A 26,075-nucleotide genomic window follows, 5' to 3' on the forward strand; every position below is an offset into this window, starting at 1 on the left:
CCATAGCTACTACAGAGATTGTGATCTTGAGTCCACAAGTCACTGTTTTTAACAACTGAATGTTCTCCACAACATTTTTAATTGCAGGTCTCATCCCTCTCAGGGTACTGCACACATTTAGGACCATACTTAAACTAGGACCAAAAATCTTGGTTCTCACAGCAAGACCTTACTGTCAGCCTGAAAACTACCTTAGCTAAATTTGTTTTTGTAATGGGATGGCATTGAATGGGTCTTATCTTTACATTATATTAGAATATGCTAATTAGCTTCCAGGACATTAATGTTGACTTGTGAAGGCTGAACTCCAAAAAAAAAAGCTGCTGCAATTGAAGTATTTGAACTGTAATTCAAGAAAGGGATATGGTTACATTATATTAGAATATGCTAATTAGCTTCCAGGACATTAATGTTGACTTGTGAAGGCTGAACTCCAAAAAAAAAGCTGCTGCAATTGAAATATTTAAACTGTAACTCAAGAAAGGGATATGGCCATCAGGGATAATGTTGGGAAGAAGTATTTGCTGAATTGTAAGGAGCAGGCAGAAAGTTGGGTGCTAGGATATATAAAGAATTGGGTGTAAATTAATGTTTTAGAAAGCAATTTTGTATTGGATCATAGCTGGAAGCCATTGGGAATGAGGCACATTATTTGATTTGCTTATTTTCAGACAAAACAAAACAGTCCCTGGATCATTTGGGTTCTTACCAGTATAGTTGATTTACCCAGCATCAGTATCACAGACTTCATCTGCTGCTGTCAGCTCTAGTACAGCCAGTGGTTAGAGCTCAAGACTGATTTTTCTAGTCATTATTCTAGGTTTGCTTAGCTTTAGAGTGACATGATTTTCACAAAGGGTTCTGTAGTCATCTGAAGACTCTTGTTGGGATTTTAAAGTGTTCTTAGCATGCCTAGGCTCAAAAGGTGTGTGCTTTCTTCTATGAAAATGTATTGTTATCCAAGTTGTTATCCAAAAATAAAGCATAAAATTGAGTAGGAGAGTAAGAGATTGTCAAAAAGAAGAGGATGAATTAATGAAAATTAAATTGTGGATAATGTCTTCCAGGTGCATGAGCGTACAGAAGAAATTGATTTCTTGCTCTTGGTGACCCGTAAACTGTTGTGTACAAATTCACAGTCTGTAAAGGTGGGTTCATACTGAATTCTTCTGTTTTTTCTTGCTAGAAAATGTTTGCATTATTATGTTATTACTTATTACTAAAATATTTTTTAGTTTGCAACTCCTCATAAGTAAGCGAGCTAAGGGGCATTCTTTTCCTGGCTGCTGTCATGTGTTCTGAGAGACTTCTTTTTTTTTCTCTCATGTTAAAATGCATTAGTTTCTAAAGCCTGCTTAAGGCTAAAAAATGCACGATGGATATTTGACTAGAATTACGTATTGAGTATTGAGGGCAGTGCTTATTCTTGGTTAAAATGGTAGCATTAACTCCTGGAAATACTGAGCCTTGTTGTTTTAAGTGGGACGACATATTTAAAGAAATAACAAAAGACCAGAAGTGCTGGACTGTGATTTCTGGGCAGAACTGGTATCAAAATTTGGCTGAGGTTTTTTCTCTGCATGTTGGGCAGTTCTGCTTTGTACTAAAGCAGAGTTCACAGACTTTAAGCATGACATGTTTAGTCTTTGGGGTCTCAAAGTATTGAACTCTTGAAATGTTAGAGATTAAATACAAGTGATGGAGTTAGGCTAACCCAGTATCTTCCTGTGCTGCTATTTGGGACTGCAGATCCTTTGTTAAGGCTGCATGTCTCTTAAGTGCTTCAAGGTAATGGTTTAATGTGATTTTTTTTCCTGATCTAAATAAAGTCTAGGTTGGCTGTTTCTGTTGCCATTGGAAGGAATGATGTGTTCTTATGTGCAGTCCATCACATTGATTCAGACTTGGTCTTCAGGTCTTCCAAACATTCTGTCACTTGAAGTGCCCTTTCATTAGGTGTAGGACATGGCTGTGCACTTCACATCTTTCACTTTTTATCCCTTTTCATGCTGATTGAGATTTTAGAGAAAATTCTCGTCTTTAGATTTCGAGACAGTTATGTGAAACTATTCAGCCTTTTTTAGCACTTGGTTCTGCCTACAGAGAAGAGCAATAATTTCATCAAACTGAGTTTGTGAGAAGTTTGTCCTTTATTCTGATTATTGGGTTGGTTTCAGTGGCAGGAATCCCTACAGGCTTTGTCATCTTTTCTGTTAGAAAACATTTTTCTGTAAGAGGTTCCTGACAAATTTTTCATTTTTCTCTATAGTTCCATTTCAGTCTCTTGAAATTGTTACTGAAAAATTTTGTCCCCTTTATATCATTGCCTGCAGTTGTTTCTGCAGATGACCGTTTTTTAATATTGTACAAATCTGAGAGAGACCTATATTTGAGAGAGTGGAGGGCTGTCCCTTTGAATTTTTTTATGAAGAAGGGGGAACTCTTGATCTCACTTGCAGGCCTTGAGCAGAGTACAATGGGCTATTCAGTTTGAATTTATATACTAAGCCCTGTGTCTCATACTTCATCCCTTTTCAGCCCCTTCTGAAAAAATGTAAAGGAAGGGAGCTTTGATGTGGCAAATTCATTTAGAAAATGTAAGGTTCTCCTCCCATCCTCCCTGGGTTCATGAAACAAAAGGGTGCAAGGATCCCTATTTAAGAGAGGAAATGAAACATTTTTAACTCAGGGTGGTATGAAATGTGTGTGAGCTGTTTGTTTCCTAGTTTGGAAGTTGCTGATCTCAGAAGCAGCATGTAATTCAACATCGCATCAACTAACAGGAGTTAGTTGGGTGATTCTGATGTACTGAGGACAAGATCTACCTGCTGAACTAACCAGTTTAAATTATGCTGGATTTTCTGGCAGATTGCTGCTGCAGATTATTATTTTTAGATCACAGAACAGAAGCTGGATTGTTCAGATTGCTGGGTTAGGGTTGTTGAAGGAAAACCTGAGACTAAGAGTGTCTCTATTGGGTCAAACCAAACAGTGCAGTTTCCATAGTGACTAGTAACAGTTCTTGGTATCATCTAGTGGGTCTTTGGACATATCTGTGTTGTACAAGTGGTTTTGGACTGCTTGGTCCTGAACTGTCTTCTTTGATTACTATCTGTTCTGATGTGTTCATCTGCCCCACTGGTGTTTTGTGCTTGTTGAATTTTTGCTTCAGGAGTGCATCAAACTCTTGGTTCAGTTATGTCACCCTTCAGGCACTGTGTTAAGAATCTGTCACTTCTTTCCACTTTGGAAGGATTCCGCACAGATTAGAGTCCCGATTACAGAGATTGTCTGGAAGAAGGGATAGTTTAATATTCCTTTCCTGTAACTGCAGATTTAGATTGGATTTTGTTTTGACAGCCTTCAGAGAAGGATATATTTAGCCTATTGCCCTGGCATAGGTGAGTCACTATGTGTTGAGCCATGAGGCAGTCCATGCTGTAGTGGGACAGATTTCATATATTTGCAAAATTATGTCCTTTCAAATTTCTTCTTTCAGGATCATGTTGAAAAACTTCATGGTTTCGCCTGCCCTTTCCATGTGTTCCTTATGCCTGAGCACAGTGGTACAATGTTGTTTTCATTAGTTTGTCTTCCTGTCATTTTGTAAGGGAGATGCTTTTGTGTTCTGCAGCATTTCTGGTTTGGGTGGTGGTGAGATCTTTATCAAGAGTACTGTATGTTTTTGGTTGAATTTTCACCATGTTGTCTGCCCTAGGCATTCTAGCCTGAGCCATTCTCTTACAGGTGCTTGCCTGTGTCCACATGCTGACTGAAGTATCTTAAGCATTTAGTTTGATTGTCTTAAATATACTTAGGTTACATACTTGTAGTAATCAGAATTAGATCATTTAACTTGAGGAGGAGAGTCCCATGTAACAGGACAATTTGTGTTAAAATTAATGCTTTACATCTGGTGTACATTTTTTTTAACAGATAATATTGATGTCTGCTTCCATCAACTCTAAAGAATTAGCTGATTACTTTGCACTTCCACTTCATAATGGTTTGAATCCAGTCTGCATATTTAAGGTGGAAGGCAGACCTTTTGCAGTTGAAGAATACTATCTTGATGATTTGAAGGACATTTTTGATTTACAGGTATTGTAAATATAATTTCATTTCTTTTGACATAATAAGAAATTGGAGTAGTCAGCTGAAAACTGTGTAATGAAATGACATAGCCACTTTCATATTGCAATTCTAGATAAGAATTAATAGATGATGATGATAAAACAGGAGTCTTCTTATGAGCAGACTAATTTCTTTCATGAAACAGAAACGTTTCAGTAGGATGAGGCATTTTGTTTGATAGTTGCATTCAAAATGAATAGTGTAAAATTGTGGAAAGTAACATAAATAGATGTACAGATCTGTTTGAATATAGCTGACAAAATCAGGGAATATTTCCTGGATTGGTTCATGTTGTTATATATCAAAGGCAGAAAGTGCTATGAAATTAAGAGAAAACAATCATTTTTGATTAGAACTTTGATGTTATCAGTTGGCTTCTCTATCAGCTGAGGCTTTACTATTGTTTTTTTTAATAGTGCCAGAGATGTTATGCAGTAGTCTTGAGCCTTTTTCTATTGTAACCATGTAAAGACCATGGCAAATGTGAAATTTTGAGTAATGAAAACATATTAAAATAACTGATGCCTCTCAGATCCCTGGAGGGCTGTGCTGGAGAACTGCTTCTCTGATGCTTAAGGAGAGTAGGTGCTGGCTGAAGATATGTTTGCTTTATCAATCTAGCTCATAAGCTACGCAGAATGTATTTTGTATATTTTGTTTTTAGAGTTTCTGACATTATAGCAGGTATCTGTGTAGACATCAGATAATGAAGGAATGAATGTAAATATGTGATCTGTTTTCTGTGGTTTTATAATAGGAGTTTGTTTCACATTTGAAAAACAGCTGTGTAGGAATTCACTTGAGCGAGCTCTTTCAGTATTATGGTCCAAGGCAAAATAAACAGGTTAAGGCAGAGTACAACAAATGCACTCAGGCCTGTATTATGATACCCAGTATAAAAATAACTGGGGTGTGGGTGTAATTATTAGTCAGTTTTGATAATGCAAAACACTGTTAGAATGTTATTACAATGAAGGAGTTGGGACATGCACTTAAAAAGTACCGGGGGGCGGGAAACACACTGTTACTATTCAGGTTTCATCCATCAGTTGTGCAGAAAATAAAACAGCAAAATAAAATAGGAAGCCCAGAACAAAAGAATTGCTTATGCTGTACACATAAGCAATATGTGTTCATATTGGCATTGGTTATGCTTCAGCACAGGCAAGGTAAAATACAAGGCTGTCAACTGTTGAAGTTCTAATGCAACAAACTCACTGCTTATAGCAGTTGGCCCATCAGCATTTTTACATTAGTATCACAGATAATAGGGAGGAGATTATGTAATACATGGGGCTTTGTAAAAGATTTTTCATGATGACAACAAAAAGATAACCAGGAAATTGAGTAAGAAGTTTCCTTCAGTCAAATTTGATTTGTAATAGCTGCACTTGGAGCTGAATGTCAACTTGCACACTTTTCGCCTCAGAGATCACGAACAAAGGAACTGCTTTCAGTGCTTAGCCCTTTTTATACTTTTTTATTTTTTCTATGTTTTTTATTTAAAGTTTTCATCTGATTCTTCATCTTGTGTTGTCCTATCTATAGCCATTCTGTTTTTCAGCAAGATGGGGATACTGTGTTTGTCCAGGATATTTCTTGTGACTTAGGGCAACAATAGAAGCACATAAGCGTTCTTGATTCTTTTCTTTTATGTCTGTATTAAAAAAAAGGATGACATTGAATTCTAAAGCACTGATTTTTGGTCTGGATCTTGTTCCTTATGGTGCTGTGTGTGAAGATTTTCTCCAAATAGTAGTTACAATTAAAAAACCTAAAATGTCGAAGGTCTAAGATGGTTTGTGTAACATCCTAATAATATGAAAGTGGAATGTGAGTATTAAGACAGTTAATGAGTTAATGCTGCCATATGGAGGCTGAGGCACATTTTTCATCATGCTAAAATCTAAACCAGTTAGATAACTGCCTGAGGTACAGGCTTCAGGCTTTAATTCTTGATGTTTTATTTTCACCTATAAAAGCCTGTAAAATTTACATAAAGGAACATAGCACTTAAAAGTAAATGCAGTCATTGCTCTTTAGATAAACAGAATTTTTCCAAGTTAACTTTTGATTTTAAAATTAATAACTGTAAAACTACATTACATAAATCTTCAGTCATTTCTTAAAGCATCTCAGTCAAAATCAGTTTGGGTCTTTGTAATTGTCTCTTGGTTGTGAGGTGTGAATCTTCATCCCTTCTCAAAAAATATTAAAATAATTGGATGTTACTGCAGAGATGTAGAATTCTTCCATGAATCCTGCAGAGCTTTTGGCTTTAATACACTCCTTTCTGCATGTGATGTTTTAAAACTGTGCTTGAAAATAAAAATTTTAGGGGTAGTTTTGACTTGAATAATTTGTCAGTTCATAGATGCTGTTGTAATTTGGAAGATGAACAGAAATGCCAGTCATTATTTATTCTTCTTCTGTATGCATGTTTGCAGTAAACTCTCTGCTGTGGCTAGACAGACATCTAGCTGAACCAAAGATAAAGCTTTCTACTTGAATTACTTCATTTATAGGAAAGAATAAAAATAAGGGAGAAACATTTCTCAGTGTAGCACTGGCTTACCCTTGCCCGGATACTGGGTCATTTATAGGTGTGCTTCTTAATTTTTGAGTATAAGCTTGCAAAAAACTAGTTTATTTTTCTTGTGGCATAATGGGCTTGGTAAACACGTTGTTCTGGGTGTTTAACAGAATAATGATTTTGTCATACCAGCAACCTCTAAGCCCCAAGGAATCATTGAAACACAGGTTTAATGAAAAATGCATGAAGGTTGTATCTATAGGCAATTTTAAAGCTAGTTGTGTAAATGTTTGCCTTTTGTTCTGTACAGTGTTCGAGATATGAAATGCAAATTTAAGAAATTAAGCAAAATTCAAAAATGCAACCCATTTTTGGCTTGCAAAGGTAAAAACTCCTTCATGTCCATGGAACTAGAGTCAGAATCCTGATGGAAAGTAGTGAGCTGCTGTCAAAAGCTGTTCTGATTATGTTGTATTATTTCAGTCAGGTCTGACTGGGGTTTGGATTTGCTGTTTGTCACATTGTTACCTTTTATTAGGAGTGATGTGGAAGCCTTGTCGTGTTAGAGAATACTAAAGGTACAATCAGTAGCAAAATTGAAAAGACAAATTTGACAGTTATTTAAGCAGGGATAGTATAAACCAAAAAATCTTAAATTGGAGCAGCCCAGAAGAGAGAACTTGCTTAGATTTTTCACATATATTGCAGAAAAAATCACTTCGAAGAAAACAATCAAGGTTTTTAAGGTTTCTCATGGGCTAATCAGCCTGAGGACTGAGGCTGCAGAAGCAAATACTGATCTAAATCAGTGTTTCCAGACTGGTTCTAGGAGCTGTGCTTTTGTGATTGTTATGAGCTCCCTTTACAATGGGAAACTGGTAGAAAAATTACTAACTTAATTTGAGTAGTTCAGATAGTGAAGTGGTCTGTGATTTTAGCTCTCTGAAACACTTGGTTCAGTAAAGAGTTCACACTAGACTGAGGAGAATCTCTGAGTGAAAGGTGAGCAATGATCAATAGCTATTTTCCCTACAAGAGAAAAACTTATAATGCTGTAGACCTTTTTCATAGCAGGTCTAGTTCATTAAGCATAAAATGGAAAAGTGATTAAGTTACTGTCTTTGCTCTGAAGACTTGATGGTTTGTGTTCTTAAATACTGAAGTTTTGTGTTCTTAAATACTGAGTTTGTACAGAATGCTGGAAAACAATGTAGACAGAATCACCATGGTTCTGTTGAGTGCAGCAGAACAGTAATTATTTGGCAGGGTGTGACCAAAACCACAAAACCCATTAAATGCAAAATCAGTTTAAAGGAGAATGAGGTACATGGTTTATGTGCAGGCAGGTAGAGAGATCTGTGTAATAGCAGCTGTGAGAAGCACTCTACCTTCCCTACACAAATTCCTCCCTGTCATCCTGTTCCCATGAGTTCTGCTCAGTTCCCATGTGCTTGACACTTCAGGATAAGGAGCATGTTCTGCAAATGAATCGGGGGTGGGCTGGTGCTTAAGTAGGTAAATATCAGAAGTATATCTTCAGCATTAAAATTGTAGGATGCTTGAAGAAAAATTTCTACTAAGAAATTTCTTCCATTTAGAAGGTAATGAGTGCATCAGATGAAGTTACTTCTTCTGTACTGGATCAGTTTGAATTGAAAGCACTTGAGAAATTGAAATACATATGTGAACTGCAGTCTTTTAGCCAGTTATGCTGTGTTAACCTCATTACCTCCTTATCCCAACAGTTTCATCGTGAGAGCCTTGGGGAACCAGTGATAGAACAGAAAATGTACCAAGTGGCAGTGTCTCTGATTCAGTCATTTGATGAGCTGGAAAAGAGCAGTCGGTAAGATGCAGTTCAGGATCTGGAATCAGTGTCTCTTGGGGAAATGAGAATCTAATTAGGCAGCAGCAGAGTCCCTAGTTATTAGTGGAAACATAATTTTTACTTGCATCTCTGCCTTTATTTTACATATTTGTTTGATTTGTACCCTGTGTTCCTAAAGTGTACTTCATGCCCTGAAGCGTGAGTGACTATTCAAGGCAGCCATGTCGTATGGAAAATATATTCTTTACTGCAGACCAGAGCTGAGGAGTATTTATATCAAGAGTTATATAAATATAAATGATACTATTTTATATTCTAGCCTAAAACATACGTAATCTCAAGGGAAATAAAGGATAAAAGCTAGGCATTAATTTTCACTGGCTGTTTAATGCTTTAATGTCATGTGAAATAATGGATTTTGCTGTTCTGTGTGTTTTGTAAATTGATGCTTAGTAGCTGAAGATGTATTATTACATGTGATATTCAGATGTGATATCTGAAAATGTAATAAAGTTACTTCTACCACTTTTGGCTAATACTCTGTTAGGTAACCTAATTCTGATTATTTTCATTGCAGAATGAGAATGTTTCTGTTTTGTCATAGTTTTGAAGAAAAACACTAAACCTATTGCTCTGGTTCTGGTGTTTATATCTTGCATTTTTCAGAAAGCAAAGTTGCAAATAATGGTTGAAATTTCATTTCTTCAAGAAGTTTAAATAATGCATGTTACAAAAAGTGTGCACTTCTGCTTGTTCTTCCAGAATAAAATAACTTGGTGTAATGAGGTAGATTGATACTGTAAAACTAAGAAGCTGTGTTTTCTTGTTAGGGAGAAAAAGAGCTGGAGTGGTACATTGGAACGTGGCAGCGTGCTTGTGTTTTTGCCAGGTGAGTATATGTCTTAACTTTCTTTTTTGTTATTTGTCACCTAATGAGCTTTCTTCTGGCACTTCTTCCAGGATTTATCAAACACATACTTAAATGAGGTCTCTTTGGGCATTTTTTCTTGGAAACTGGTTTAATTGTGGCAATAATTGGAAAAGCTGTAAGTCAGAAATTAACATGTTAGGTATTTTAAAAATAATAAAATTAATTCTGTAGTTGAACTGCAGAAATGCAGTTGCTACGTTTTTTAGTGCAATTATTAATTGTTGTATGAAGCTCCTAGGATTCTTTTAGAGGTGTTTCCTTATCTGCATATAGTGTGGTCTTCATTTAAATTGTTGTAAAAGCTCACATTCGTGTTTTTCTTTCCATGTACATTGGTTCATGTGGTTGGCATGCTCAAAAGTGCACATGATGACATAGAGATTATTGATCAGAAAACTGGCTTTACATGTAGTCTTCTTTAAGGATTAAAACCTAAGTTGTCTTGCACAGAAATTATTGTAGGCTTCTGTTTTGACTGCCATTTTTATTTAAACTCATTAGCTGGACTTTTGAGGCAATGTAACTAGCCTGCAGAGTAGTTTTCCTGAACATCATAAATCTGTTAACCTGGTGGTTTCAAATATTCTTTTACTTTAGGTGCTGAACATTTGTTAGTTGAAAACTTGGAAAAGATTTGGTTGTGTTCAAGTGGAGAGTCCCCTTGAAGTCCAGGGCAGCTGTCCCTTGGACACAGTGAAGTCTGCCCCTACCAGGACTTCCTAACTCTGTAAAATGTTTATGAATGTCATCTCCCTGCTGCGTTGAGCTTAGGAATAGGCATGCCAAGGCTGGGGCTGGAATCCCAGCACACCAGCTGAAAGATACACTGCACATGCAGAGCAGCTTTCCTTGGAGAGTGCTCCCACTAGCTAAATGGCATTAGAGCTGCCTTTCTTGGAACTACATTCACTATAAAATTAATGGATAGAAGGAATGACTTCATTGTGTCAATGTAATGCCCATTCCAGTTTGTGATTAATAAGGTAGGGGAGACCATATCTCTTGCCTCTGGCCTCTGATATTGGTGTTTGCCTGGTGTATTTTACTTTCTCAGCCCCTCTGAGGCTTCATTCCAGTCGGAAATTACTCCTTAGCATTTTCAAATCCTAAATCTTTATCTTTCATCTTGAGTTGGTTTTTTGTTTGTTTTGTTTGTTTGGTGTTTTGTTTGTTTTGGTTTTTAATTTTGTTTTGGATTTTTTTTTTGTTTAAATACATTTAGTAAATTTGTGGAAACTTGTGTGGTAATAATCTGGTACTCTCAGGTTTGTATTTTATTTGTTCAGTGTTTGACCTTGTCTGGTTTTAAACTGGATACTCAAGACTGATCCTGAACACAGGATTAGCAAACGCCCCTTGAAATTTTCCTCACAAATGTTTTATACAGAGCTGGAGAGCAGGGGAGGTGAGCCCTCAGTTTACACTGAGGCAGAGCTTTGGGTTATTTTTACGCATTTAACATCCACATTTAGGAAGTTGATTTGAGATGCTGCTTTTTTTTTTTAATTTTTTTTTTTTGAGTGCTAACTATTACATAGCATTTTGAACATTAAAAATAACACTCCCACTGACTTGTCAAGTTGAGTGTGCAGCAGCAGCCAAAAAGAGCAGTGCTGTGCTGAGGATGCTGTTAAGTGATATTTGCCCACTGTCTTTGTGGAACTCAGTGATGGGGCAGAGTCTGATTCCAAAAGGAGCTGCAGCTTTCTCAAGTAGGATGCCATGTTTTCCCTTCTAATTGCCTGTCTTGATCACTGCTCAATTTTTTTTTTTTTTTTTGTAATGCTAAGTCTGATTCTGTATAGATAAGTATTCTTCAGTACTCACCTCTGCTTTGGTTCCAGAACTTGTCTCTCTGTAGGTAACAGGTGATACAAAGTGCCATGTAAAACTGTAGAGTAATTTTCTTAACATGCATGCATGAATATGTTCCCAATGATCTAATTTTATCTGTTCTGCTGGTGTTGATCTAATTTTTTGTCTGTTCTATATTTTCTTCTGCACTTCTCCATGCCCTGCTCTCCTTACTGTCCTTGTATGTTTGCCAAATAGGTTGTGTTACTGGTTCCCATTTCATTCTGAGACCTTTGTCTCCTGGTGGCGTCCTTGTGTTCTGTAGGTGTCATGGTCGATCAGCTCTTGTGACTTCTGAAACTGGTCAGCAGATACGTCCTGCTGTGTCTAGTCACTAATTACTAGACTGACTAATAATTTCTGTTAACAGTGATGATGCAGAGTCTGCTCTGCCAAACATGAATCAAACTTCTTTTAGTTGTTTTTAATTGTAAATACAACCTCCATGGAAGTCCACTGTGGGACAGGTTTTTGAAAATTTGGAATTGAAGTCTCAATAAGAAGTAAACTAAGCTTCTCAGAAAGGTTTTATGTCTGTGGAGGTATTCAGGAAAATAGAAAAAATCCCTCAGTCATAAGATTTCTCCTGGCAGATGTGAAATGCATGCCCCAGAAAATGGGCACTGAAATGACCAAAAGTGAGATGGCTAAGACAGAAATAGGTATTTTTTTTTTCCCTTGGCCCAGTTCTTTGAAAGAACTTGTTTTGGCAGAAATACCCAATTTTAGCCTAAACCAGACAGATATTCAGCATGTGTTGTCAGTTGTAAGAAACTGAAACAAGGACTAATAATGGAATGTTGTCAAATGGCCTTTATATCTTTATTAAGTGTAAAATTAATGCCAAATGGTTCTTCAAAAATTTACTGACTGGTTTTCAGAGTTTTATTATTATGTTTGCTGTTTAATTCTTCTACCATTTTATTATATGGTAAAAAAGAGGTAATAATGACAGGCAGTTAATAGTTGAAGTAGATATTTTTCAATTGTTCCTGATGACTAAAATGAAAAATTAAACTTATGATTATTTTTCCCTAGGTTTAGGTGAAATAAGATACATGCATTCATGCCTCTCAGATAAATATCAAAGGTAAGTTAGACCACATTTGTTTCAATTCAGTTAAACCTGAATATGAGTCTTACAGCTGTATGAGTTTTAGGTGCATAATAGGGTTTAGCACAGAAGTGTAATCAACTTTAATATTCTTGCATCAGTAAATACTTCATGAATATATTTTTTTAGGTGGCAAGTCTACCCACTTCATGCATGTGCAACATTGGAGGAACAAAGTAAAGTATTTTCAGCTACAGTTCCTGGCTACAGAAAAGTAAATATTTTTAAATCATTACTTTTTTAAAGCATGTGAAACCTTTTGCTAGAGTGCTAATGGCAAATAATAGTGTATTTAAGTAATATTAGCTGTTCTAACTCAAACCATTGTATGAGGACAAAGAACTTCAGTTTTTCTGTGTGTAAACTGATGGCCTTTCTTACCAAGCTGTTGTATTAACTGGTGTGCAGACCTCAAGAGAGGTGCATTAGCCTTGAGGAAGTTACCCTTAAACTATTGCCTGCTGATGTTTTTATCCTTCAGAATGGTTTGTGCATGTTGATTCTTGCACCTCCATGACAGGGGAGTGCTGCTGGTGTCACTGAACAGCAAAGTAGTGCCCCAGTGTGGGAGACTGTCCCACTGTGTGCCCCGCATTGTCACTGCTGCCTTGGTTTTTTTTCATCTGCTATTACTAAGAGAGTATTGCTGCCAATAGTGTGATGTTTCCTTATGGCAAAGGCACAAGGAAATATATCCATTCTTCCTCTACACTGTCCTAATGCTACACTACATTATTATGCTTTTTGGAGCTCAAAACGAGAAAATACAAGGGGTTTTGTATTGTCCTTGCATGGTATTGCTTTTTTTACTATGCAGAGCAGAAATGCTGTGTTGCCATTGTAGTTATATTTCTTCATAGCAAGTTGGATTTTTCATGTAGAAACATTAATGGAAGTAATTTTTTGTTTATGCATTCCTTGCTCTTTTTTTGCTTCAAAACTCAGGTTATCCTGGCTACCAATGTAGCTGAGAGCTCTGTAACAGTTCCTGATGTTAAGTATGGTAAGTTGTCTGAGTCTTCTAATTCTCTATACGTTGTGTTTGTAATATTTTCCATACTTGTGCTGGGTTTGGTCTCCCGGATATGTCACTGTTCAAAGCACTGCTGTTGGCATGTTGAATTATTTCTTTCACAACAGAAAAATCTGAATATATGAGCCAGTAGAGCTACTGAGTGGGAGGTGGGTTTGAGTCTTCACTAAGGGGTAATTTTAAATGCAGTAACAAGCAGAGCCAGACCTCATATCACAAGTTAAGATTTTTAATCACATTCTGACTATGTTTTGAAATAATCACATCAGTTTAAGCAAATTTTCATTAAATGCAGAAATGATTGCCTTTTAAGGATTGCCATCTACAATGATTTATTATTTTTATACTAAGATCTGTTAGGAGCTTGATTAGTATTCAGAATATCTTGGGTCTGATTATTTATAAATCTGATGTTCTTTTATTGCTATTCAAGTTATTCAGACTTTTCTGATAATACAGATTATTCTTGTGTATTTCTTTCCACTGCCATGAGGAATTTTTTTTTTCTTACTTGCAGTGATAGATTTCTGCTTAACTAAAATTTTGTTTTGCGATAAGGAAACTAATTACCAAAATTTGAGGCTTTGCTGGGCATCTAAGACAAACTGTAATCAAAGAAAAGGTAAGATGACAATAGGTAATGCAAAGGAATTTTAGAAGTTGACCTTCATGAACAATTCTTTGTTGCTTTTTCTTGTATTAATAGTAAAAAAGCCAGATTATTTTGGCCATTAATACTTGATAAATCTTTACCATGTCATGATATAAAAAATGGGATTAAACACCTCTGTATGAATGATTTTTTTTTTTTCTCAAGTATATTTGCAGAGGAATGTTTTGTATCTTATTGAAAAATATTAAAATCCACAGACCATGTATTCTTTGGTATTTAATAGGAAGTTTTTTATCACAGACCATTTTTGAAAAGGGGGAATATGTACTGCTAAGTATTTATGAACTGCTTGTGAGCTGCAGCAGATAAAGGAACTTTCATGTGTATATGTCACTATTAATGAGTTGAAATATCCACAGCAGTGTTTCTAGTTTACACCAGTGTTCATAGCACAAGGATAAATAAGATTCTGTATTGTCTCTTCTAGTAAGACAGGCCTCTTAAATATCAAAATCTTTTTAGTGTCAGACAAAAATAATACTAAATAAATTAATAGCAGTGATATCTTCAGATCTAAAAAGACTGTAATTTTTAAGTATTATGAAGTCTTTACAATTACAGCTGGGTGCCAGATACCCACCAAAGCTGCCCTGTCACTCCCCTCTTCTCATCTGGACAGGAAGAAAAATGGTGATAGAAGGCTCAGGGTTTGAGATGAAGACAGGGAGATCACTTAGCAATTACCATCACAGGCAAAACAGACTCAGCTTGGGGAAATTAGTTTAATTTTATTACCAAACAAATCAGTCTTGGGTGGTGAGAAATAAAGCCAAATCTTAAACAGCTTCCCTCCACTCCTTCCCAGGCTTGGACTCACTCCCAGTTTCTCTACCTTCTCTGCCCTAGTGGTACACAGGGATGGAAATTGGGGATTGTGGTCGGTTCATCATGCATTCTCTCTGCTGCTGCTTCTTCCTCACACTCTTGCACTGTCAGATATGGGGGAAGTTTCCAGCAGCTTCTTACAGAAGCCACCCCCTTTCAAGACCTCACTGTGAGCCCATGAGCTGCAATATACAGGTTTATTTCCATTTGGTTCCAAGTCAGCAGAGGTCACAGCAATCAGCCAATGTAGCAGAAGTAGCATTCTGTGTAGAAGACTTGGGCTCGTTGTGCATGTGGCTTAAAAATGTGGCCTGATTCTCTAGTGGAGTATCCCACAGAGAGGAGTACCCTTTAGCTGGTTAAAGTGAATGGTGTTTGGATTTATGAAGACAGACTTCTGAGTCATTGTGTTTTCTGTAAATAGTAGATCATAAAGACGTTTTGCTGTTTATCATTGTAGCTTAAAAGTTGTTTATATTGAAGATTTATTTTCTAGCTATAGAGTCAAATAGGAAATGCCTGTTCAACTGAGAAAAATGGCTGTTGATTTGAGGGCAGTTATGTGAAAGAGGTATTTGAGTGAAATAGTTACGTAATTCTTTTGTTAGTTACTGCTCCTATGAAAGTAAAATTTTTTTGTCCTACCCTTCTGTGTCCTCTGGGCTTGTCTGCTGCAAGAGAGCAGAACACTGCTCAGCCTGCAGCATCAGCTGTCGTGTGCTGCTCAGCTGCCCAGAGGGTTTGTAGATGGATGGGTTTGGAAAAAACTTGTGCAATTTACAAATTGGTGATTTGTTCTTTCATGTGAAGGTCGTGCTGGACGTGTTTCCAAAGGCTATTGTTACAGGCTCATACGCAAGGACTTCTGGGCAGACTGTATTCCAGAGAAGTCAGAACCTGAGATGCTGGTAAGGCTTTTGGGTTTAGGATTAGGTTTCCTTTAATGCATGTAGTCACAGCAGAGAAGCTTTGCTTTACTTTCTGTGAAGATGATTGGAATAGTTACTAATAACTAATCGCAATGACTAGAATTCAATATGATAACTATTTGACGAAGATCATTCCACATAGTTTCCTTATAGAAGGATATACATTATAGCAGTAAAATTGATGTGGGTTAGAAATAAGCAATCCATTCAAAAGAAAACAAGCCCTTGCTGTACACAATTGACTTCAGATTTTGCTGAATTGTAAACTTAATTTTTCATGTAAAACACTTTGTCACACTTATCATGAGGGTAGAGTAACAATAATCTTGTCTTCCCTTCAGCATTGTCCATTAGGATCTACAGTCTTAAAATTAAAGAAGCTTGATATGGGGGAACCAAAAGCCTTGCTGGCAACAGCTCTTTCTCCACCCAGTGTAGCTGACATTGAACGTACAATACTTCAGCTGAAAGAGGTAGGCTTCCTTTTACTGTTGTCAAAATCAAGGTAATAGGAATGTACTGCAGAAGTGGTTTTGTTTGTATTTAAGGTAGCAGTAGTCTTAACTGGAACCTCAGATATGAACTGTGTCTAGAAAGTCTTTCACACCTTGGTCTGTTGTTGGGTTTCCATCCTTTTGAGCATAATTTCTGTAGTTACATCTTTAAATCACTATTGTAATTTCATTGGGGAGTAATGATACTCTTTGAGGACTAGAATCTATGGTGAGAAAGAACAGAAATAAACAAAAAAAAACCCTTGGTAAGCGACATTGTTTATGAATAAGAAAAAAAACCAGACTCTTAAAACGTGTGATTTATAGAGGTCAGCCTGAAGATACCCTTCTCACCTGTACAAGGAGGATAGTGATTTTGATTTTCAGTTACAAAGATAAGGGACAATTTTCATTGCATTAAACTTTTTTCTTTTCCAAAGTGCATAAGAAATAATATTTGCATCATTTGTAGCTTGCTTTTATATCCAGTATATGTAGTAGCTTTGGTTTCAAAAGTACCAGGCTTTAAAACCTGTCTTAGGTTTACTTAGTCAGCTTTTACAACTGAATACATTTTGCTTTCTCTAGCTTGGAGCACTTACAACCTCTGTGCGAACAGAAGATAATCTGCATGATGGTGAGCTGACTTTCTTGGGAACGATATTGACACAGTTGCCAGTGGACCTGCATCTTGGAAAACTGATAGTCCTTGGGCATGTCTTTGGTTGCTTAGAGGAATGCCTCATTATAGGTAACTGAAAGAAGAACATGTGAGAACATTTCTCTAGAACCAGTTGATTTGCAGGTTTTAATTTTGATTTGTTTTTGTTGTAGCTGCAACACTGTCTTCGCGGAATTTTTTTGCAGTACCTTTCAAAAAGCATGTTGATGCATACAGGTAGTGCCCCAGATGTTTTATAACTTCCTAACTATAATTGAGAGCAGAGGGCAGGGTTGACTGATCAATATAATTTTCTGTGTCATGAGTCTTATTTTCTGTTAAAATTCCAAGCAGTGCACAAAGAAGCTTTTCCGAGTAGCTGACACTGGAATCTGTTTGCGAACGTAAATCACAGAGCTAACTCATTGTTTCCTGAGCACAAGGCTGGTTCTTCAGCTTTGCCTTTCTCATGTGGTAATGTCTATTAAAATGCTTCTTTAAATAGCAAGGACAATTACTTGTTATTATCCTGCTCATACAGAGCATCTCCTTCAGCGAGGAGACGTGAATAAGAACAAGTAATTACAAGAAGTGTATTGATCATGTTTATTAAAGACATGGAGGGTATTACTGAGCTGTGTAATACATGCAATATTTGAAAAACATATTGTTGCTAATAGTTTTTGTTTGTACTGACAGGAAAAAAATGTTTTTTGCTGGGAATAGTAGGAGTGACTGTATTGCAATTCTGAATGCATTTAGGGTAAGTCTTTCGTTGCAGCTTAGATTACAGTGAAATCTGATAGACCAGCATGAAGGTTCTCACTTTTGTAGGATCAGTGCAGCATTTTTACTTTAGCAGTTGTTAAAAACTTCACATTACTGATAGCTGCATATTGATGTTTTTTGCAGTCTTGGTCCAGCTGTGTAAAGTTTCAGTTGTCTCTAATAGCCAAAAATGAAATGCCAGAAATGTGGTGATGTTTGTAGATTGTTTTTAACCAAGGGCAGTTTGGACTGGTAAATTCTGGTACAGAATGAGTTTGATGACCTTTCTCGAAACTTCTTAGCTTTGGGATGGGTAAAGTTTCAGTTGTCTCTAATAGCCAAAAATGAAATGCCAGAAATGTGGTGATGTTTGTAGATTGTTTTTAACCAAGGGCAGTTTGGACTGGTAAATTCTGGTACAGAATGAGTTTGACCTTTCTCAAAACTTCTTAGCTTTGGCTTTGGGATGATTTTGTGCAAATGTTATTTTTTGGTACTCTTGGCTCTTTGGTGGCTCAGTACCATGGACAGGGGTCAGTTCCTCCAGATAGAGGCAGAGCTGATACAGCACAGCAAAGGCTTCTGCTAGAGGAACTTGCTGTTCAAATTCCAACATTTTCTGTAATGCATGCTCTGGTGGGTTTTGTAATCTTCTGGAGAGTCCAAAATCTTCAGCTGCTGATTTAATTTATTCTCCTGTTTTTGAGCATGTTGCCCTTCAGTCAAAATTGACTTTTTTTAAATCCTAGTCTGCTGTTAAAATTTTTTTTAAACACACATGGGCATGTATGACACATGCATCCACTAATCCTGAGGCTCAAAAATAATAATTTCTGAATTCCCCATGTCCTGTTATATATTTCCATTTCCCTTGTGTCACCTGGTAATTATCACCTGTTCATCTGAAGATGCTGTTTCTATAAAACAGTATGTTCTCCTGGAGAATAAACATGAACATTCAGATAGAGCTTCCAGTGAAGTATCTCTTTGTGTGAGTGATGTGAAATCTTTGTTTTGAATTGCTGAGTATCAGAAAAGAACAGGTAAGTTCAGGACAGTTTGTTTCCAAACTCCTTGATTTAGGTTGGATTCCTTCTTTTCTATCAAGGTGGGGAAATGCAGTCTGGCTGTTCTTGCATGTAGTCAGTGTCCCCAGTAAACTGGATTATTGTATTATGAGGTGACTTGCTGTCAAACTAGAAATGGATTCTGCAGGCATCTGTCATAAGCTGCCTAATAATGAAGTAATTTTCATTAATATGCTGTTGTTTTAATTTCTCTACCAGCCCTGTTTTCTGGGAGGCATTTGCATCAGAACTTACCTGAATCAGTAATTTCACTGCTTTTGTCCCAAAACAAGGAGTGAAAAAAAGAATGGTTTTGCAAGTAATCTACTTTATTACAGTGTCAAATTAAAGCATCCAAATTGTTCTGATAATCTGTGGATGTTTGCATGTGCTTTAACACTCTGTCCGTTTCCTCTCATAAAGCCAGGTGGACAGCCTGTTGTTAAAAAACTACCTTCAGTGTTGATATAAAAAAAAACAACTTTAAAATTGTAAATGTCATGTTAATATTTGTAATAATTATTACTGAAGCATTACATTTTGTATCTGAATACTATACTATTTTTTCTTAGGCATGGCAGGCCTTCAAAGAAAAAGGGAAGCTGAGAAATCCCAAGGTTAGTTAAAATTTTTCTTCTTCTCTATTCAACGTTGATGACTTAAGTGCTGGAGTATTTTATTTTCATAGTAAATATGAAAAGTAAGAAGTTTTTTGCTAGCAATGTTTATTTGTAATAATTATGACTTTTTGTACATAAATAGGCTAGGCTTTGTGAGAAAGTGAGTAATTGAATCCAGTGCAGTTACTTGAAGACAATTCCCTATGTTAACAGCTCCTTCCACAGATGAATCAACAGTGGCCAGAGGGTTTGAAATTCAACCTAAAAAGGGAAATTGAGCTGTAGAGGAAAGAAACACTTTTACTGTGCATAAGTATCTATTTTTTTAAATACACAGATTTCTGTGCCCTCAGAAAACCCTGAAAGATGGAAGATGTTTAAGTGCATCAGTCACAAAAACCAGTAGCGTGCCCCCAGTCCTCCTTTTGTGTGTACGAGATAAAACCTTTTTTATTTCCCTTGTTCTTTCAGAGTGTAGTATCTTTTATGATCACCAATGGATAACATACACTGAGTTACAAGTAGCCAGGGTGGCCAGACTCTCTTATAAAGATGTGCATGCAGAGAAAGATGTTCTGAGTTTTTTGTAAGTGTTCCCAGATTGCCAAGAAGTCCAGTGGTGTCCTGGCTTGTATCAGCAGTAATGCGGCCAGCAGGATCAGGGCAATGATTTTTTTTTTTTTTTTTTTCCCCTGTACTTGGCACTGATGAGGCCACACCTTGAGTCCTGTGTAGAAAATACTGGAGGACACTGAGGTGCTGGATTATGTCCAGAGGAGGGCAGTGGAACTGGAGAAGGGTCTGGAGCACAAGCCTCCAGAGAGAGGAGTTGAGGGAACTGGAAGACTTTATTGCTCTACAACTGCCCAAAAAGAGGTTGATTTGGAGGTTGGCCCCTTCTCCCGAGTGATAGAATCAGAGAAAATGGCCTCAAGTTGCAGGAGAGGTTTAAAATGGAATTAGGAAAAAATTTTTCACTGAAAACATTTCAGCAGACTGCATGGAGAAGTGGTGGAGTCACTGTCCATGGATTTCTTCAGCTGCCGTGTGGGTGTGGCACTTGGGGACATGGTTTGGTTCTGGACACAGCAGTGCTGGGTTAGTGGTTGGACTTGAGGATCTTGGAGGTCTTTCCAAACCATAGCATTCCTGTGATTCTCTAGATGTGAATATTAAAGTAGGCTTTTTAGTAGCAGCACAGAGCAGTTGGACGTGAGGGTTGATAATGGAAAGGTTAGATGACCCACAGCTGCATTGGTGATAACCAAAGTATAATTTTAGACAAATACATAACTGTCTTATATGTTCATGCATGTCACAATACTTAGTATGAATGCAAAGCTGTGAAATGTGATTAAATTCTTCTGTTGGTATATGTAACTATTATTTGTGTCCACGCAGAAGAATGTGAGCTAAAGTTTACTAGCAGGAGAAGAAAAAACATCATAACTTTGTTTTTCAGGAAGAGCTTGAGTGGGGTCGATCTAATTGTGTTCATATAAACAAGATCAAAGAGGTAAGATTAAATAGGTAGTAGTTTTTATAAGCAGAAGGACTTAACTTTCCTCATTCTCTGTAAATGTTAAAATTTTGGGTAAACCTATTGTGTTACATATCTATCAGTATATGTAGAAGTTTATTTTCTTAAAATGAACTATGAATTTAGTTGAAAGGAATTTTGTTATGATAAACAGAGTGGTTAAATTATTAACTGCTTAAAATATTTTAAATATTTTTCAGAAACCTGCAGTATTGTTTGCTAATTTTATAGGTTACTCAGATCACTGGTTGTGATGTGACTGCTGTCTGTTGTTCAATGACTTCTGTTTTTTGGTTGGGAAGACTCTAAGCAAATACAATTATATAGCGAGGTCTGGACTTGAGAATCCCTGGGGCTTTGTTGCTAACATTACTGCAGCAATTAATGAAAACTCAGCATCACAATGGGCTTCAAGCTTAATTTGATATATTGAGGAGAAAATAAGTAAGATTGCTGAGTAATTGATCAGCTGAATTGCCTTGGTCGTTATTTCACCAGTTCACACCTTTGGCATGAGCAATGCAGGGCCTGTGTACAAAAAGCACAGGAAATAAAAATAGAATTTGATAGTGAGCAGCCATCTGGATAAGAAATTACAATTTTATGACTTGCAGACGTGATAACAACAGCAATTAAAAAAAAAAAAAAAAGAAAAGCAAATTTTATAAAATGGACAGTGGAATGATCAGTCTCACATGGCAGCCTCTCTTAGCTCAGTTTCAGATAATGCTGGAAGAAGAGGTTGTGCATGACATAATATGAGTTTAGAATGGTCACCTACACTTAACACTTACTAAGATTTGGGGGCTTTTATTTGCTGCACTTAAAGATCCTAATTTCATAATCCCTCGTGTGGAAGTGAGTTTGCAGAACTGAGTCAGTCACAGGGGTTCCTTTCTGGCAGTGGTTGTTCTGGTAGTGTGCTAAAACTGCCAGCAGCTGGAAGGAAAGGAAAATGTAGCTACAGAAAAGTTGTGTGGACAGCACTTTGTACATCTGCTCCAGAATTGTCTGGGAGAGTGAAAGCATTCACTCTGTCTGGTTGGAGGACCAGTGCTTGCTTGTGGGAGTTTCTTGGAAATGCTGAAGATGGAAAGCTGAAGTATGTTCTGCTGGAGGGCATAAATTTGATCTCTCTCACAGTAATCAGAGTTGTCTGCTAAACTGAGGGTGCACCATGGTCAGTGCTGCAGTTTGGTGCAGAATTCCAGGTTGCTAGCAAGATTTTTACCTCATAAGTTACAAACCTAAAATGATTTAAATAGAGAATATCATCTTGTAAAAGGTTAATTCAGTTCTTTTCCTAATTTTGCCCTGTATCATATATGTGTAATATGCTTTGTGACTACAGAGAAGTTCTTTATAAGGAGATTTTGGCAACACTGCTTGAGTCACAGTACTGAAATTATTTTCCAACATAAAGATGCTGAGCAGTATATTGGTGAAATGCTTACCAGTCACCTGAAAAGGGAACCTAGTTTGCCCAATTATTTCAGACTTTAACTAACATTTTATTTCAGTTTGTGGCTGGGTTTGATTCCTTTAAAATGTAACTTAGAGATCAAATTTCAGGTGGCAGAGTTATTTCACAACTTGAAAAGGAGAGTCAGTGCATTTAACATGCATGTTAAAGCTCAGCCATCTCCTGTGGACGAGGAATATGTGTGCAAACAACGCTTCATCTTGCAGGTAATGCTTTACTGTCATAAAGAGATGCTGTTTACAAAAATTGCAGTTGAATCTTCATATCAATTTTCATAATTTTCAATTCATAATATTGATTAACTAGTAATACACTTGTTTTCCAAAATCCTCTGTGGATGTAGCAAGTTTGGGTAGAAAAAAAAAGCAATTTTTGGCAGTGTATTGGCAATGTAGAAGGACAGCTAATGTTAGTTAATTGAAAATTATATTATCCCTTGTTTGAGGTGTTTTATTTGAACACTGGCTTGGTTAGAGAGTGGGGAGGGGGTGCAGGGAATTTCATGTCTAGCTATTTCAACTTTGTCTAATTTCCAGTTAAATTACTTGTCTTATTTGGACTGATTAGCAGTGCTTTTATTTTCACAGACCCTATTTATCATTTCAGTGGCATTTGGTTTAACTGTGTAAGCAGTGAGCTTCTTGGAACTGAATTGTTGAACATGTTAATATACAGCCTGGAAACAGAACAATTTACCTGTAGCTATTTTGTGTGAATTTGTTTAAATTTAGGCTCTTGAAATCTGAACTAACAATTAAAATTTTCAACCAATAGAATAGAGCAAGTCTGCATAGAAAAATATTAATGTTGTAGAATTGTTCCAGAAGTTGAATTCTTTTCACAAATATATATTTTTAAGAATTTGTGTGAATTTGTGTTTAGTCTCCAGTTCTGGTAATTCCTGAACAGAGACAGGAGAAAAATATTCATACGAAGACCTATTGGTGTCTCTATATGTTACCAGTGTATTCCATTTCAAGACAACTGAATACAGTCTGCTGTGTATCACAAAGTATTTTCTTCATTTCAGGTGGTAATAGCTGGTGCTTTCTATCCGAACTACTGTACTTTTGGAAAATATAATGAAGAAATTGCCATGAAAGACCTTGCTGGCAAGGATCCAAAAACCACTGTAATGGTATGTTAAGAAGTTGAATGACTTTATTAAGAATCAAGTAACAGAAATATGAAGTGTTTGGCTGCTGTTTTCAAGTTCTGCTCTGACTTGGGCAAGGAGAGAAATAATTACTTACTCTGATCCTTGCTTGGTCTGTCCCACCTTCCTTTATTTCAGTACAATAAACATTGTGTAGGTGGGCAATTTTGAAAGAATTCCTGAGAACTGCCTCTGTGCATTTGATTGCTAGTCTTGCACAGGCAGACAGCTTTCATCAAACTAAAAAAATATTGTGAAAAACAGAACAGAACTATCAAGGGTACTTTTTACAGAGTGCTTAATATAGTGTTGCAACTTCAGTGTTACTTTTTTTGTCATCTCCTGCTTGTTAGTGCATGGCATATGTGCTTGTTGCTTTAAGGTTACTCAGGTGTTACACTGGGTTTTGTTGTCTTCTAAAATTGCTTTTCAGCTGATTGCATGTGTGCAAGTTTAAAATGGCTGTGTTGATTTTGCAAAATTGTGCAGTCTAAACTAAGAAAATGTTTGGTGTATCTGAAGTAGGTATTACACTGTAAAACAGCTATGACCTGTGCTTAAAGAAACCAAATCTACCAACAGTCCTCAAATAATAGACTTTACTGTCACAAGAGGCATAGACAAAAAAAAAGGAGAGAGAGTCAGAAAATCTTGATGATAAGGGATCCCTTATTGATATGGGATTTTTGTGCTCTGTACTTTTTAAGGATATTGAAGCAAAATATCACACTAGACTCAATCTTGTGGAGTAAAAGCTAGTCTTGCGAGAGTAGCCTTGATTAATATCACATTAGTAGATTTAAAGAGCTGCTTACTTTTAATGTATTTAACTATTGATCTGCTCTTACATCAGCTGCTTGTTACCTTGGAAGAAGTAGCTGCTGTGTCTTCATCAGTGTAAATCATCATCTTGGGCACAAATGCTGCAAGTTCCTCAAGCTCTCACTTGGAGAGATTCTTACAGCCATATGCTGCTCCTAATGATGTGCTGAAGATATAAAAGACACTTAAACCTCCAACTCCCTGGTCTCTCTAAATTATCTTCCCTGAGGCAGTTTCTGCAGTCTGACCTAGACCATGGTATTGACCAGCAGCTGGTCTTAGTGCTGCAGCTTCAAGGCATGGGAACATTGTGAAAATATAATCTGGTTTTCCTGTCTAAAGTTGTAAGAGCCAAAGAAAAGAATAGACAGTTGCATAAGCTCTGAAAAATAGTTCAAGTCTCAATGTTTGAACTTGCTAATTAGGAGTTAATGATTCTGTATTAAATCCAGATCTCTTGAGATACTATTAAAAAAAGTTAGCAAAATGGACACGTGACTGTAGTTGTATGTTAATAGTTGTGAAACCTTACACTGGAGTTACACCTCTGGAAAAGGAAGATGAGATTGCTGTTTGCCATCCCCAGGAGGTGTTACATCCATGCGAGAGAGCTTTCCCACTTGTGCAGGCTGTCCCACCACAGCTCAGTAATTCAGTAGGTGATAGCTCTGCCAGGACATGCAGGAGCTGTAGGTCCTTCAGCTTCCCAGGCTGTGCATACTGTACAGGATATAGTTCCCCATTGTGGGAAAAGAATCATAGTAGTCCAGTGTTTTCTGTTAAAAGCAAAATCAAGAGACACTAGACAGCTTTTTGTAACAAATACCAGATTAATATATATAATTATAAATTATTTTGCTGCATTTATAGTTTATCTATTGGTTCGAAGTAGCAGGGCATTATTAGCAGCAAAACATTGCTTTTTATTGTCTTTTTGAGATTCTTGAATGTACTATAGTGTCTGGAACTTCTGGAATTTGTTGGAGATTGCAGATATTTTTTGCAGCTTAGGTGGAGGAGAAAGCTAACTATTTAGATGAACTTGAAAATGCATTAAAGCAATTTTCTTACTCCTTTTCCAACCTGTAATGCCTTCCTTATTCACATATATTTTCACATCCTATTTGCATTAAATTTGGCATGTGCTGGGGACAAAGTTTTCTTATCACCATCATGAAAATTAAAGTTACATAAAAGCAGTAGACAGAGCCTGTGAGGAACCTGCCTTTATTGTTTGCTGGCTTCTAAGATCAAGACAGGGAGAAAAAAAATATTTTCTTTTTCTTTTTTTTTTTTTTTTTTGTAAACAGGGCTTTTGTGGAGTTCTCCCGTAATCCAAAGGAGGTTTTTAAGGTTCTTCCTGAAGTGTACCTGGCAGTCAAGATGTCACAGCTGAAGATTCCTTTTGAGCTGTGTGTTCATCATCCAGAGGATATCAGAAGACAAGTGCAAGGTGCAGGAGCTGCAGGTTTGGAATTTCTAAGGTAATTGTGTTGCATGTGTAAATATGTTTCTTTGCAGTAAAATAAGGTTTGCTGAATTTGGTGGGAATTTCTTTGGAAGTATCACCAAGGAAAAAATGTTACATTCAAAAAACAAATGTGAACTTT

The 26,075-nt window shown here is 36.7% G+C and overlaps 1 protein-coding gene across 1 annotated transcript in view; it reads left to right on the top strand.

Annotated features, from left to right (window-relative positions):
• TDRD9 (tudor domain containing 9) overlaps positions 1-26,075 on the top strand; it is a 69,000-nt gene that overhangs the window by 28,331 nt on the left and 14,594 nt on the right. The window contains exons 6-23 of the mRNA XM_041476158.1: positions 1,068-1,148; positions 3,937-4,101; positions 8,413-8,513; positions 9,326-9,384; positions 12,319-12,370; positions 12,524-12,608; positions 13,340-13,397; positions 13,945-14,049; positions 15,736-15,833; positions 16,196-16,327; positions 16,937-17,099; positions 17,183-17,246; positions 17,709-17,772; positions 19,417-19,461; positions 20,927-20,980; positions 22,577-22,693; positions 23,518-23,625; positions 25,807-25,949. Coding sequence (XP_041332092.1) covers positions 1,068-1,148; positions 3,937-4,101; positions 8,413-8,513; positions 9,326-9,384; positions 12,319-12,370; positions 12,524-12,608; positions 13,340-13,397; positions 13,945-14,049; positions 15,736-15,833; positions 16,196-16,327; positions 16,937-17,099; positions 17,183-17,246; positions 17,709-17,772; positions 19,417-19,461; positions 20,927-20,980; positions 22,577-22,693; positions 23,518-23,625; positions 25,807-25,949 — 1,694 coding nt within the window. The remainder of the gene's footprint in view (positions 1-1,067; positions 1,149-3,936; positions 4,102-8,412; positions 8,514-9,325; positions 9,385-12,318; positions 12,371-12,523; positions 12,609-13,339; positions 13,398-13,944; positions 14,050-15,735; positions 15,834-16,195; positions 16,328-16,936; positions 17,100-17,182; positions 17,247-17,708; positions 17,773-19,416; positions 19,462-20,926; positions 20,981-22,576; positions 22,694-23,517; positions 23,626-25,806; positions 25,950-26,075) is intronic.

The sequence above is a fragment of the Pyrgilauda ruficollis genome, unplaced genomic scaffold, assembly GCF_017590135.1.
Source record: "Pyrgilauda ruficollis isolate IOZ18807 unplaced genomic scaffold, ASM1759013v1 scaffold38, whole genome shotgun sequence".
Taxonomy (NCBI): domain Eukaryota; kingdom Metazoa; phylum Chordata; class Aves; order Passeriformes; family Passeridae; genus Pyrgilauda; species Pyrgilauda ruficollis.